The sequence below is a fragment of the Salvelinus namaycush genome, chromosome 14, assembly GCF_016432855.1.
Source record: "Salvelinus namaycush isolate Seneca chromosome 14, SaNama_1.0, whole genome shotgun sequence".
Classification (NCBI taxonomy): Eukaryota; Metazoa; Chordata; class Actinopteri; order Salmoniformes; family Salmonidae; genus Salvelinus; species Salvelinus namaycush.
The window spans coordinates 21,106,735-21,121,129 of record NC_052320.1 but is presented as its reverse complement, the minus strand read 5'-3'; the positions used below and the strand labels follow the sequence as shown (position 1 = coordinate 21,121,129).

Genomic DNA, 14,395 nt, shown 5'->3' with positions numbered 1-14,395 from the left:
AGGCGGTACAGTACTTATCATAGAGATGTATAATGTTCAATGTCGTTCAATGGTACTCACCATATCTGCTGATGGAGGTCCTGGAGATGCTGGCTGACGGGGGGATGTTGTAGGAAGAGGTCTGTTTGGGCACCAGAGCCACCACACAGCGGTCAGACACCTGCAACAACACAACAGAGAACATTTTGATAAGATAACATGTTCAATCACCAATCTACAGGTGTACTGCTCACAGATAACATGTTGAATGTATGCAGTACACATTGATCTGCAAGCCTGATTTGTCACCCTCTGTCTCTTTCTAAGATATACAAACACATCCTCACATGACACATAATTTCCTCCCTCTCTACCTCTATCCCTCCATCCCTGTACTCTGTCACGTTCTCTCCATTCAGCTTCTTTCTCTACTCTCTCTAAAGCCCTGTGGGATTTCTCTGAAGACCATCTCTGTAAGAAACCACTCAAATGCCTCCGTGATGACTGTGCTTGAGATCATCCTCATTGTTATTCCCATCACTCCCCAGCCATTAGGGAAATAAGGAAAGGAGGGATGGAAGGGGGAGCGGGTAGAAAGACGGAGTGAGGGCTTCCCACTGGCACGTCTAGCGAACAACCGCCTCCGCCTCATTGTCCTCACAGCAGTGGTGGCGGTGCTTCCTCCAAGCAGCTCAGAGAGAGAGAAAATAAGAGAGTGAGAGAGAGAGAGAAAGAAAGAAAGCCATAATAGTGACAGGGAAAGAGAGTGAGACAAACATGAGGTATGGGAGGTTAATGTGAGGTATGGGAGGGTGATAGGAGGAATACGGGAGGATGATGAGAGGAAGATGGGAGGATGATGGGAGGTATGGGAGGTTAATGTGAGGTATGGGAGGGTGATAGGAGGAATACGGGAGGATGATGAGAGGAAGATGGGAGGATGATGGGAGGTATGGGAGAATGATGTGAGGTATTGAGGAAGATGGGTGGATGATGAGAGGAAGATGGGAGGATGATGGGAGGTATGGGATGGGGTGGTGAGTTATGGGATGATAATGGGAGGATGATGTGAGTTATGGGATGGGGTGGTGAGTTATGGGATGATAATGGGAATTATGGGAGGATAATGTGAGGTATGGGAGGATGATGTGAGGTACGGGAGGATAATGTGAGGTATGGGAGGATAATATAAGGTATGGGAGGTTAATGTGAGGTATGGGAGGAGGATTTGAGGTATGGGAGGATGATGTGAGGTATGGGAGGATGATGTGAGGTACGGGAGGATAACGTGAGGTATGGGAGGATAATGTAAGGTATGGGAAGTTAATGTGAGGTATGGGAGGAAGATTTGAGGTATGGGAGGATGATGTGAGGTATGGGAGGATGATGTGAGGTATGGGAGGATGATGTGAGGTATGGGAGGATAACGTGAGGTATGGGAGAAGAATGTAAGGCATGGGAGGAGGATTTGAGGTATGGGAGGCTGATATGAGGTATTGGAGGATAATGTAAGATATGGTAGGATGATGTGAGATATGGTAGGGTGATACAGGAGGAGGATGGGTCTGCTCTACTCCAGAAGAGAATCATTCCAACCTGGGATCTCTTACTACCGCTGTCTCTGTGTCCAGTCTCACCAAGCCACAGCCATAAAAGTTAGTGTTCTAAACCAAGCCACTTTCATTTGCTGTACATTTCCTCTACAGTGCACTGCTAATCACAGTTGTGAAGGTGTGTTTGTGTGCACTCTTTCAAACTGAATGGACAAAGAATGTCACATAAATACACCATTGTTCCTATATGAAGCCTTCTCTGGCATTTGCAGCCAGCCTAGTGGATGGATTTGAGTTTGAGAGAAGTGAGAGAACAAGAAGGACAAACATCCAAAGGTGTGAAAGCACCAAGCAGCCACAGGCTCAAAGAAAACCTCGGATTCTATTTAAAGAAAGAAAAATATTTATTTTCATGTCATATAGGAGGAGAGAAATAAGCTCCTTTCCCCTGACCCCTCCTGACCTTTAGCCTCTTTAATTCTTTGGCTGGGTCGCCTCTACTCTCTCCTCTTCTCTACTCTTCTCCTCTTCTCTCTCTTCCCCTTCTCCTCTCCTCCCATTACTCAACTGCTAATAACGTGGCCCCACGATGCACCTATAGGGGTGTCTCTCCCCTCATCTCTTTTCCCCCTCTCTCTATTCATCTCTCTTCTCCACCCCCCTCCCTGACTAATCTCTACCAGGCCATTAGTTGGGGTCAAAGCCAGGGTTGGGGTAGAGGCCACAGCTAGCTACAGCTCCAGCAGACAGGGCCCACTCTAATAGCCACACTGGAGAGACACTTGAAAGGACAGAGGCTTAAGGAGGATTCTTCTCAGAAATTGATGCCACACCGTCTGCCCTCTTAGAGGGAAATTAAAAATGCTCTTTGGAAACCTCTTTCCGCCGGCTCTGGATTGTGAAGACCTCACTCTTCTTCCTCTCAACCCTAATCTATCCTCTCCCCCTCTCCATCCTAACCTTCTCCATTTTGTCTAAAGCCTCTGCTCTCTCTCACTCCTACAAGCTCTGACAGTAGTGACACCTTGGAAGGCCCCATTACCATTTCTTCCCACACTCTCTCTTTCTGGCAGGGATTGGACATTGACTCTCTACCTCCCCCTCTCCGCCCTCCATCCTTCAGGGCTAATCCACAGTGTGGGGCAGGGAGGGAGGTGAGGTGAGCATGATAGTGGCCTGCAGGTGTGATAAGGGGCCAGTACTACACAGTGATAAGACCTCCATCAAACAGCCCCCCCCACCCCCCACCCACCCACCTCTATCTCTCATCTCCTGACCCCCAGGCCACCTGATCCCCTGGAAGCCCAGTTTAGGATGACTATCTATCACAGATTGTACTGGGCTGTAGCTTAGTCACACAAAACTACCTAACTGATAGGTCTTTAACTTTAAAATAGACGTAAGATTATTAAGATTAAATGGTTATTAGTATATTACATGAAACAAATGATCTAAACTGTGTTTTTATCAAACAAAATAGTGTCTCAGAGCATACTACGAAAGTGACACATTGTGTGTTGAGGGTCCAGTCCCACTGTGATATTTTCATTAGAAATGATCACTCAACCTGCTGCAATATCAGCCGCCAGTCATTAGACCCAATACCAACTGTCTTGGCTCAAAGGAATCTGTGGAGAGGAGAGGAACACTCTCTTCACTATGCCTGCAAAAATCTCTATCTAGATTTCCTTTTCTGTTGGAACATATTTTAAAACTCAAAGTCTGCCTGCGGGGCATTGTTTGTTCAGATGATAACAAGGGATGAGCCGCCACAAAGAATCAGATTGACGGAAAGATATATAAAAATTGTAGGAAATGATCATATATCCAACTATCTGTTGTGTCTGTCTGGGTTTGTCTAAAATATCCCCAAACGTCCCAGTGCAGGTTCTCTGTCGGGGAAGTGTGAAACTGAAGCTCCAGGTGAAGTCATGTCGGTTCCTCCACAACACAACAGCAGTAGGACAACACAAGGTCAGAATGGAGGCACAGTGACAGGGCTCTAATAATGTCTTGGCCTAGTTCAGACAACTACACTGCAAGAGGATAGGGACAAGGCCTTTCATGGAGACATTTCCTTCATCACATTTCTAGCTGCACCCCTGGCAGGCGAGAGATAAAACCAAGGTAAGTAGAAAGTCAATCTGACTCAAATCAGGGAGATAAAGTGCTAAAAGTAAGAGCTGGGCTGATGAAAAGAGAGGAGGGGGATACAGAGGGAGAGAGAGGAAGAGCTGGGCTGATGAAAAGAGAGGAGGGGGTACAGAGGGAGAGAGAGGAAGAGCTGGGCTGATGAAAAGAGAGGAGGGGGATACAGAGGGAGAGAGAGGAAGAGCTGGGCTGATGAAAAGAGAGGAGGGGGTACAGAGGGAGAGAGAGGAAGAGCTGGGCTGATGAAAAGAGAGGAGGGGGATACAGAGGGAGAGAGAGGAAGAGCTGGGCTGATGAAAAGAGAGGAGGGGGTACAGAGGGAGAGAGAGGAAGAGCTGGGCTGATGAAAAGAGAGGAGGGGGATACAGAGGGAGAGAGAGGAAGAGCTGGGCTGATGAAAAGAGAGGAGGGGGATACAGAGGGAGAGAGAGGAAGAGCTGGGCTGATGAAAAGAGAGGACGGGGATACAGAGGGAGAGAGAGGAAGAGCTGGGCTGATGAAAAGAGAGGAGGGGGATACAGAGGGAGAGAGAGGAAGAGCTGGGCTGATGAAAAGAGAGGAGGGGGATACAGAGGGAGAGAGAGGAAGAGCTGGGCTGATGAAAAGAGAGGAGGAGAGGGAGGAAGAGGTTCAAGGTTAGGAGATAGAGAGAGTAAGAGCGGGGCTTTGACAAGGAGGAAGACTAATCAACAGAGAGATTAAAATCACCAATCAGCCAGGCTCCTATCTCATCAACCTATTATCTCCTCTGCTCTGGCCGACAATATGTGTGTGTGTGTGTGTGTGTGGGGGGGGGTCTAGAGATTAATTCAGTTCCCATGAGCTCAAACTTGCAAAGGTAGCTACTGAATAAAGATGCTACTGTACAGTCTCAATTTAAATGCATTTTCTGTTCTGTTCATTTCAGTTGCAGGAGCTGAGGGCGAGGAGGTGGTGTGTATTTCCATAACCAGGGTATTTACACGATCATCTCCCATGTGAATTGGCAAATAAATAGCAGAGTATCCCTGGTTGATAGGAGTTCCATGAATTCTAATGCATCTCAGCCGGGTCCCTCTTCAACGTGTGAGAATTAGCAGAGTCACAGGGGTGCAGTGTAAATCTGAATGTCAAAATATTTCACACACACACACTTCTCCATCTCTCTCTATTCTCTCACTCTGGGGATTAATGAGTTGGACTCTCTCTTTGTGCCAGGTGCCCCCCCCCCCCCCCCACACACACCTGTCTTAGGTTATATTATTAGTATAATGGGGGGGTGGCTTTGTGCTCTCCTGGCTGCCAGAACACTTTATATGTTATTATATTTTCACAGCAGTTCAGTCTACATTCTAAATTCCTCCTCACCTCCCCTCGCCTCTTACCTCCTCTCCTCACCTCTTCTCTCCTCACCTCCTCTCCTCTCCTCACCTCACCTCTCCTCACCTCACCTCTCCTCACCTCATCTCACCTCTTCTCTCCTCACCTCCTCTCCTCTCCTCACCTCACCTCATCTCACCTCACCTCACCTCACCTCACCTCTCCTCACCTCTCACCTCCTCTCCTCACCTCTCCTCACCTCTCACCTCCTCTCCTCACCTCTCACCTCCTCTCCTCTTCTCTTCTCTCCTCACCTCCTCTCCTCTCCTCACCTCTCCTCACCTCTTCTCTCCCCACTCCTCTCCTCTCCTCACCTCACCTCTCCTCACCTCTCCTCACCTCACCATCTACTCTCTTCCCCCGTACTTTCTTGTCTCTATGCATGCGTGTGTGTGTATGTGTGTGTGTTGTTGTGCCCTGCAGCGTCTCCCATGGCTAATGAAGGAAACAGAGAGTGACACAAAGCAACAGAACAACAACAGAGAGATGGAAGTTAACATATTGCACTTCTTCCATCAAGGATTACAGGCTACCCCAGAGACTCAGAGAGACTCAGACAGTCTCGGTGTGACTCGGAGAGCACCGGAGCTCCGGGGGAGAGAGAGAGGTTGTGACTGCTGAGAGGGTGAGGTAGCGGGGGAGAGAGAGAGAGAGATAGAAGGTGAGACTGCTCAGTGCTCACTATCTGTGGGCGACAGGGCTGAGGAGGGAGGAAGTAGGTAGAAGGTTAAAGGAAAAGAAAGTGGAAGAGTGAGATAGAAAGGAAAGTAAATCAGCAGGGGACCAAGTCCTCAATGAAGGACACTACGACATGTCACATCTAATAACCCTGACACCTTGTAAATTATTCTATCTCTCTCTTCTCCTCCTCTGGGGCAGCAGGTCTGAAAGAGAGGGCCTCTAGTAAGGCTGCAGCCCCAGCCCCCCTTCCCATCCTCCCTGACCCCACACACACACACACACACACACACACACACACACACACACACACACACACACACACACACACACACACACACACACACACACACACACACACACACACACACACACACACACACACACACACACACACACACAGACCGACCTCAGCCTGGCTGCAGGGCTGCAGGGCTGTAGGTTCTACAGGCTGCAGTCGGGAGCTCTGGGCAGATGGTCTCCCTGTCTGAGTAATGGGAACGTGCTGACCCTCTGTACTGCTGAAAGACTCATGTGCTCTGGAGAAGACTGCCCTCTCTCTCTACTTCTCTTTCTCCCTCACTCTCTCTCACTCTTTCTTCCGTCTCTCTTTTTCTCCCCTTTCTCTCACTCGCCCCTCTCTCTCTCGCTCACTCTTTCTCCCATCTCGCTCTCTCTCTCTCTCTCCCTTTCTGTCCCTCGCTCACTCTCACTCTTTCTCCCCTCTCTCTCTCTTTCTCTCTCTCTTTTAGACATTAAGGTGGCGGGGAACTTCAGCAAGGTTGAGGCAGGGCTAATTGCCATGGTAACAGGTAAAGGACAGCCTAGTCCCTGAGCAGAGGCAGATGAAATATAGATAGCAGGAGTAGAGGGCCTCAGAGGAGTGAGAATGATGGAAAGAGAAAGAGGTGGAAGGAGAGAGAGAAAGAAAGAGAGAGCGAGAAGGGAATTAGAGAGTTGGAAGGAGAGAGAGAGGGGTGGAGGGTGAGAGAGAGAAACAGAGAGAGAGTTGGAAGGAGAGAGAGAGAGAAGGGAATGAGGGAATGAGAGAGAGGTGGAGAGAGAGAGAGAGAGAGAGAGAAGGGAATGAGAGAGAGGTGGATGGAGAGAGAGAAAAGGGAATGAGAGAGAGGTGGAGGGAGGGAGGGAAAGAGAGAAGGGAATGAGAGAGAGGTGGAGAGAGAGAGAGAGAGAAGGGAATGAGAGAGAGATGGAGGAAGAGAGAGAGAGAGAGAGAGAAAGGAATGAAAGAGAGGTGGAGGGAGAGAGGGAGAGTGAGGGATGGAGAGAGAAGGGAATGAGAGAGAGGTGGAGGGAGAGAGAGAGAGAGAGAGAGAGAGAGAGAAGGGAATGAAAGAGAGGTGGAGGAAGAGAGAGAGAGAGAGAGAGAAGGGAATGACAGAGAGAGAGAGAGGGGAATGAGAGAGAGAGCGAATACTGAGCTGTATTTCTTCAGGGAGGTCTGCTCTCTCTCTCTCTCTCTCCCCCCCTCTCTCTCTCTCTATCCGGCCACCACCTGCAGAATAATTGCCCTCTACTCTATGTGAGTCATGCAGATCAGATCAAACCAGACTAATGAATTCTAATGAGGAGGAGGTCTGTAGGAGGAGGATTCAACGTCTCAAAGTCAGGAGTCTGAACATTACATTTCCCCTACAGTACACTTGAGTGGGCTTGGGTCATTTAACTTCTATAAACGTCTATACATTGAATTTCCATAATCTACTGTATAGAATGGGCGTTCATAATGCAGCTGAATCCCATCACCTCCAAAGAGAGACATACATAGATCCTGTACCATAACAGACTGTAATATAAACTTGATGTAGATGGGATAACCCTACCTGGTAATCAATGAGTGTGTTGAGTCTAGATATACGTAACATAGATCAGTTCACTGTACCTGGTAGTGCATGAGTGTGTTGAGTCTCTTCCAGTCGTTCTCTATCTTGGTGGTGATGTCCTCATCCTGCAGCACCACGCGGGCCATCCGCCCCTGACGCCACTCTGACGGGACCAGAGAGACGAGATTCTGCGTCAGTCACACAGCCAGAAACACAATCACACACACCAACACACACACGCACCTATGCACGTGCACAAACACACACACTAAGTGTGCACAAGAACATACACACATATTCTCTAGTCTGTGTTATCCATTCACTATTGAAGCCTTTGCATCTTACAGTAATGCCTTTTTTATGTGGTGTGAGCTGAGTTACCTACAGTATAACCAATTCAAATGACTAAACAACACTGTTCTACTGTTTAAAGAGATTGACAATTCTATCTGTTTGTCTCTAAGGGTGTTACCAAGACTGCTATAATAGCCATTACTTCTTCAACCAAGATGAGTCCAAAACCATTAAGCTATTCTCTGACTGCGTCTTCATTTGCCTTGGTGTCACTGAGGAGAGGAGAGGCACACAGACGTCACAAGCTTCCAAAGGACTCTTGAGAAAACACATTATCCAAATGAAGCCGTATCCACAGCCATTCGTTGTGCCGTTGTGTTCTGCAGACACACACAGAGAGCACTCTGTGTTCTCCGCTAGGTTAGGAGACCAGAGAGACGGCGCCCGCCCGGATTGATGGCCATTTTAATTAAACATTACACACAAACAATTTCAATTTGTATAGACACTCAGCCTCACCGGTGTAATTGGTGTCAGTGATACTTGTGTCGCACGGTGGGAAAAACGCACACCGGAGGAGAAGGTCTAAGAGAGAGAATCCTTTCCAGAAAAGTGACTCAAGCGAGCGGGAGAGGGAGAGGGAGTGGGAGAGGGAGAGGGAGTGGGAGAGGGAGTGGGAGAGGGAGTAGGAGAGGGAGTGGGAGAGGGAGAGGGAGAGGGAGTGGGAGAGGGAGTGGGAGAGGGAGAGGGAGTGGGAGAGGGAGAGGGAGTGGGAGAGGGAGAGGGAGTGGGAGTGGGAGAGGGAGAGGGAGAGGGAGTGGGAGAGGGAGAGGGAGAGGGAGAGGGAGAGGGAGAGGGAGAGGGAGAGGGAGTGGGAGAGGGGGAAGAGGAGGGTGGGGAGTAGATGGGCACATTGACAGCTTTTCGTCTGATAATGAAACAATAATATGGATGTTGATGTGGAAATGGTGGGCCGTGTCGGGCACCAGGTAGTGATCATTGATTTTTCTACTCTGTTGACTGGAATGTATTACTTTGTGCCCGGAGACCACTGCCACACACCCTAGTGTTACCTAGGTGATAGTGATATGGAGAGAGAGGTTGTCCCCTGTGGTTGTTGCTGGTGATTAGCACTTCTGACTTGAGGTTATTGTTTCTCTCTCATTGGTGTGTAGGGAGAGCACATGAGAAGAGGAGGAGGAGGAGGAGGAGGAGGAGGAGAGGTGAAAGAGGCAGTGTTGGCTCTGGGGTGGAGTGGGTGGCAGACTGTGTGTGTGTGGGGGGGGGCCTGTCTGTCAGACTAGGGAAGGCGTGTGTGTGTGTATGTCATCCCCTATGTGTGTGTGTGTGTGTGTTTGTGTGTCTGTCAGCACCTTTGTGTGTGTGTTTGTGTGTATTGTGTGTGTGTGTGTCTATCCTACCCAGGTCCATGTCGACAGCGCGGGGCCTCTGTGAGTAGGGCATGTTCTTATAGCAGGCGTCCAGTATCTTCTCCTTGACCTGGGTGATGGTGTCACAGTTCAGCACCTTCACTGGGATCTCAGGACTGTTCTCATTGTCCGGGTTCACACAGTTCAGGATCTACAGGAGAGGAGAGGAGGTCAGGGTGTGCCTGTGTGTGTGTGTGTGTGTGTGTGTGTGGGGGGGGGTATAGTGTATGTAGAGTCAGTAGAATCTGTCTGTCTGTCTGTCTGTCTGTCTGTCTGTCTGTCTGTCTGTCTGTCTGTCTGTCTGTCTGTCTGTCTGTCTGTCTGTCTGTCTGTCTGTCTGTCTGTCTGTCTGTCTGTCTGTCTGTCTGTCTGTCTGTCTGTCTGTCTGTCTGTCTGTCTGTCTGTCTGTCTGTGTGTGTGTGTGTGTGTGTGTGTGTGTGTGTGTGTGTGTGTGTGTGTGTGTGTGTGTGTGTGTGTGTGATTGCCTGAGTGGTACTGACCAGAGTTTTGTACTCAATCTGCTGTCTGATGAGCTTGTCTTCACTCAGGGAGTAGCGCGCCTCTCCTGTGATGGCGTCTATAGGCCCCTTCTCCATCTGCTGCTTGATGGCACAGTACAGCATGAACAGAGGTTCACCAGAACACTCCTGGAGAGAGAGAGGCGAGGGAGAGAGACAGAGAGAAAACACATATCGATTAAGGATATAAAATGTATTTCAACTGCCGCTTCTTATAAAACCCTGGTTTACTAAAACTGGTGAACTGGAGGTTGCATTAGACTCACTTTGAGGAATCTGTGAAGAAGGAAAGCAAACCAGTTGGTGAGCATCTTCTCTGCAACGGACTCCGTTCTGAAGAAAGAGGGAAAATGATGTGGATTTTTTAATGCTAATGTAACCTTTCCCAAATAGCTCCAAAACTATTTCAGGGCAGAGTCAGAAAACGATGACTTATTAGAGGAAGAAAACCAGTAGAACGAGGAGGAATGAGAAAGAGAAGAAAAAGCAGCCAGACAGTAGTAGTTAACGAGCATACAAAATAGATGAAAGGGTTACTCTCTCTCCCCTCCCTCCTCCAGAGGACCAACAGTACTATTCCTGAATACCAACACTGCAATGCTTCATCTTCTGAGAGCTGGGCTAACCGTGCAGGGAAAGCTCAAGTACACACTCTCTTCCTCCTCGGACTCCCTCCTTTCTCCACATCACCAGCCTAAGCTTCTCCTCTCCTCACAAACAGTTCATTGACTATTGTCCAACTGATAGCGTGACTATGTGATTACCTCAGCTCCCACCTGGACATGCTACTAGCATCTTGTCCCCAATCAAAGTACCCTTGAGTGTGTGTATGTGTGTGTGTGTTTCTGAGTAGTCAGAGAATCACTGTGCTTCACAATATCGTGACTGTCACCGGCCCACCCCACATCCCACCCCACACCCTTCAGCTACAGGGCCATACAGGAGCCTGTTGCCAATTTACTTGGTGCGGCGTTGTGAAAATGACCCTCTTAATGTGGCGGGAAATGACTATGATTACTTTGGGCTGCAGGCGGGGAAATGGTGGCTGGGGCTGTAACGTGTAACAGTGGTGTACATGGATAAGGAGAGGTATTTGCTAGGATGGGCTGGAGCTCTCTCTCTGTGACAGCTTATTTGATGTGGGATGCACCAGGTTGATGGAAGGTGGCGTTTTGTTCACCCCATTTCAGCTGCAGGATGAGAGGAAGAGGCACTACTGACAGCCGAAGGAGTGTATGATTGTACCCTCTTCTATAAACACCTGGGGTTGGAACCAGTTCAGGGAACAGAACCAAACATATTTTTTGGGAAGAAACAGAACCATAACCGGGAACGAAAGTGACCTCTAGTGTTCCAAAATGAAACCATTGTTTTCAAATCTTGAGAACCGGTTAATAATGTAATTTTTGGTTCCAAAAATATCTCTAATGTCTAGTTTATAATTATGTAATTCAGTGAAGTTATGATGCTAGTAGCCTAAATGCAATTCAACTCACGTCATGATGTTCAGCGCCTCAAGCCAAGCCCCTCATGTCCACGCGTCTCTCTCGCTCTCTTCCCACCCATACAATTTCAGTTGCATCTCCCACCTGCACTTATTAACCAATCAAACATGTAAAGAACTAGCTTACCCGTTTTATAGCAAGCTGTTCTATCCTTATTGGTGGAGTAAATTAATAAGCTCAATGTAAAAATTATGTTGTTTTCAAGAGTTTCAAAAATTTAGGAAAAGGAACTATATGAAGCTGTACTTTTTGGGTTCAAACCGGTTCAGAACTCATTATGCTGGTCGGAACACTGGAACAGAACGAAACAAATAGGGGAACAGAACGATTGGGAAATCATTTCGATTCCAACCCCTGATACACACACCAACTCACACACACACGTGCATCCACCTACTGCATCTCTCATCTCTACTACTGCTCTCTACTAAAGTCTTCATCCTCAAAATCAATACGGACCGAAGCTGAATAAACATACAAATATTGTGTTTTGGACAAAGTGCACATACCCTCCATAATTGCTCCCCTCTCTCCTCCACAGAGAAGTATCCTCCCCTCCCCCTCATTGCCCCTCCTCTGACTCACAGTGGATTGTGTGTTAATAGAACCTATTAAGGGTTTTAATGAGCCCAGCAAGTCCCTGTAGAAGGAAAGTCAAATAAAAGCCTTTGTGCGGGGCCATGTTGGGGCTCCTTTCAATGGTTCACTGAGACTCCTCACTATGTTTCCTTCCTCCTCCCCCATCTCTCCATCCTCCCATCTCCACTTCCCTCGCTCTTTTAATTGAGTTCCATTAATGAACATTTTCATTATCCTACAGTGCATTAAGACTGGGGCTTGATGCTGATAAATAGGTTGAGGGGGACCGATTAGTCGGCTGTGGAATGTCTTCAGAATGGAATAGTGCTAAACACAACATTCTCTTTCTGTATTAAGCCATTGTATTCTAGCAGCGCTCCGCATGGACGGGAATGCCATTAGAAAAACGCTGAAGACAAAACAAGAGTGAAAAGACTCAAGGCGATAGAAAACAGAACGCTATAAGAGAGTGGGACCGAGGACGGAGTGAGAGATCGATGCAACATATCCAGGTAAGGATCATTATAGAGTACAGAAGGATTAAGGATGTCTCTAGAGAAAAAAAAGAAAGAAAGGGTTAAAGCTAGGTAAAGAGATGGAGAGAATTAGAGAGAAAGAAACAGAGAAAAAGAGAGAAACACAGAGAAAGAGAACGTGAAAGAGAGCAATATGAAACAAACTTACAACCAAACATTTGTCTGACTAAAAGGTTTAAAAGCAGATTAACAAATTAAAATGGGAAGGTAAGTAGCCTAAAGTTGACAGATTGTCAAAACGTAGATACCATGTTCAGAAAGCTTTTAGGGGAAAAACCATCTAATGTTTGTGCTGTAGACTCTCACGAGTAGACAGACTACACTTCAACTGAGGGAGGGGAACATCACTTCTAGACTATTAATGTGGAGAGCATACTCTCAGAATCTAAAAAGATCCTTGAAACAACATGGGAAGTATGAATATAGTTCATATATAAAGCCATGACCATTGCCTGTATCTCTGGGCCGTACATTGAACCTTTTCTCTCTCTAATTTGGATTAGTCACATCAGAAACATGTTCTATACAGGCTATATGTTCTAATATGATGTTAATGACTGGAATTTAGAATGTAGACTGAACTGCTGTGAAAATATAATAACATATAAAGTGTTCTGGCAGCCAGGAGAGCACAAAGCCACCCCCCCCATTATACTAATAATATAACCTAAGACAGGTGTGTGTGTGTGTGTGTGTGTGTGTGTGTGTGTGTGTGTGTGTGTGTGTGTGTGTGTGTGTGTGTGTGTGTGTGTGTGTGTGTGTGTGTGTGTGTGTGTGTGTGTGTGTGTGTGTGTGTGTACACTCTGTGCCATTCTGTTGACATTCCCCATAATATACAGTCATTGAAATTCTACACTTGGACACTCAAAGTCAATCTTAAATGAATCATTCTTTATTATCAGCGCGCTGGAGAGGTTCTAAACAACTCAATGCACCAAGTACACTTTGATCAGGAGCTCCACTGGGGCAGTCCCGTTAGATCTCTTATATACACAGTTATGTTTCATGATTTAGCTTATTCATCATTCATAATTCATTCATCATTAACGTTGACTTCATTCATGTGACCGACCAATACTGGGTCATGTATGTGACAGACCAATACCTCACGAGGCCTCTCTAAGCTGATACATTGAAACTGAGATATCTTTCGTTCTCAAAACAAGGGTCTGGGCGTACTGCTAAACTGCAGATACTGATATTGAGGATTCTTTCCAGGCATGTTCAATCAGTCACTTGCATGAACACAGAAATTGGTTATTAGAAAAGCACAAACACACATTTTTCAGCACAATTCAGTGCTTTCAAAATGTATTCACACTCAATCAAATGTATTTATGAAGCCCTTTTTACATCAGCAGATGTCACAAAGTCCTCTACAGAAATCCAGCCTAAAACCCCAAAGAGCCACCAATGCAGATGTAGAAACACGGTGGCTAGGAAAAACTCCCTTGACTTATTCCACATTTTGTTGTTACAGCCTGAATTTAAAATGTATTATATCGATATTTTGTGCCTCTGGCCTACACACAATACCCCATAATGTCAAAGTGGAATTATGTTTTTAGACATTTTTACAAATTAATACAAAGTGAAAAGCTGAAATGTCTTGAGTCAATAAGTATTCAACCAGCCTATTAGTTGTGGCAAGCATAAATAAGTTCAGGAATAAAAATGTGCCTAACAAGTCACATAATAAGTTACATGGACTCACTGTGTGCAATAACAGTGTTTAACATGATTTTTGAATAACTACCTAATCTCTGTACCCAACACATACAATTATCTGTAAGGTCCCTCAGTTGAGCAGTGAATTTCAACCACAAATACAACCACAAAGACGGCAGGTAGCCTAGTGGTTAGAGCGTTGGACTAGTAACCGAAAGGTTGCAAGATCGAATCCTTGAGCTGACAAGGTAAAAATCTGTCATTCTGCCCCTGAACAAGGCAATTAACCCACTGTTCCTAG

The 14,395-nt window shown here is 46.8% G+C and overlaps 1 protein-coding gene across 1 annotated transcript in view; it reads right to left on the bottom strand.

The window, feature by feature from the left end:
• Positions 1-14,395, bottom strand: part of LOC120058660 (plexin-A2-like) — a 375,679-nt gene that overhangs the window by 21,714 nt on the left and 339,570 nt on the right. The window contains exons 22-26 of the mRNA XM_039007410.1: positions 10,073-10,139; positions 9,789-9,935; positions 9,280-9,439; positions 7,624-7,727; positions 61-160 (exon numbers count right to left, since the gene is read on the bottom strand). Of these exons, the coding sequence (XP_038863338.1) occupies positions 61-160; positions 7,624-7,727; positions 9,280-9,439; positions 9,789-9,935; positions 10,073-10,139 (578 nt within the window). The remainder of the gene's footprint in view (positions 1-60; positions 161-7,623; positions 7,728-9,279; positions 9,440-9,788; positions 9,936-10,072; positions 10,140-14,395) is intronic.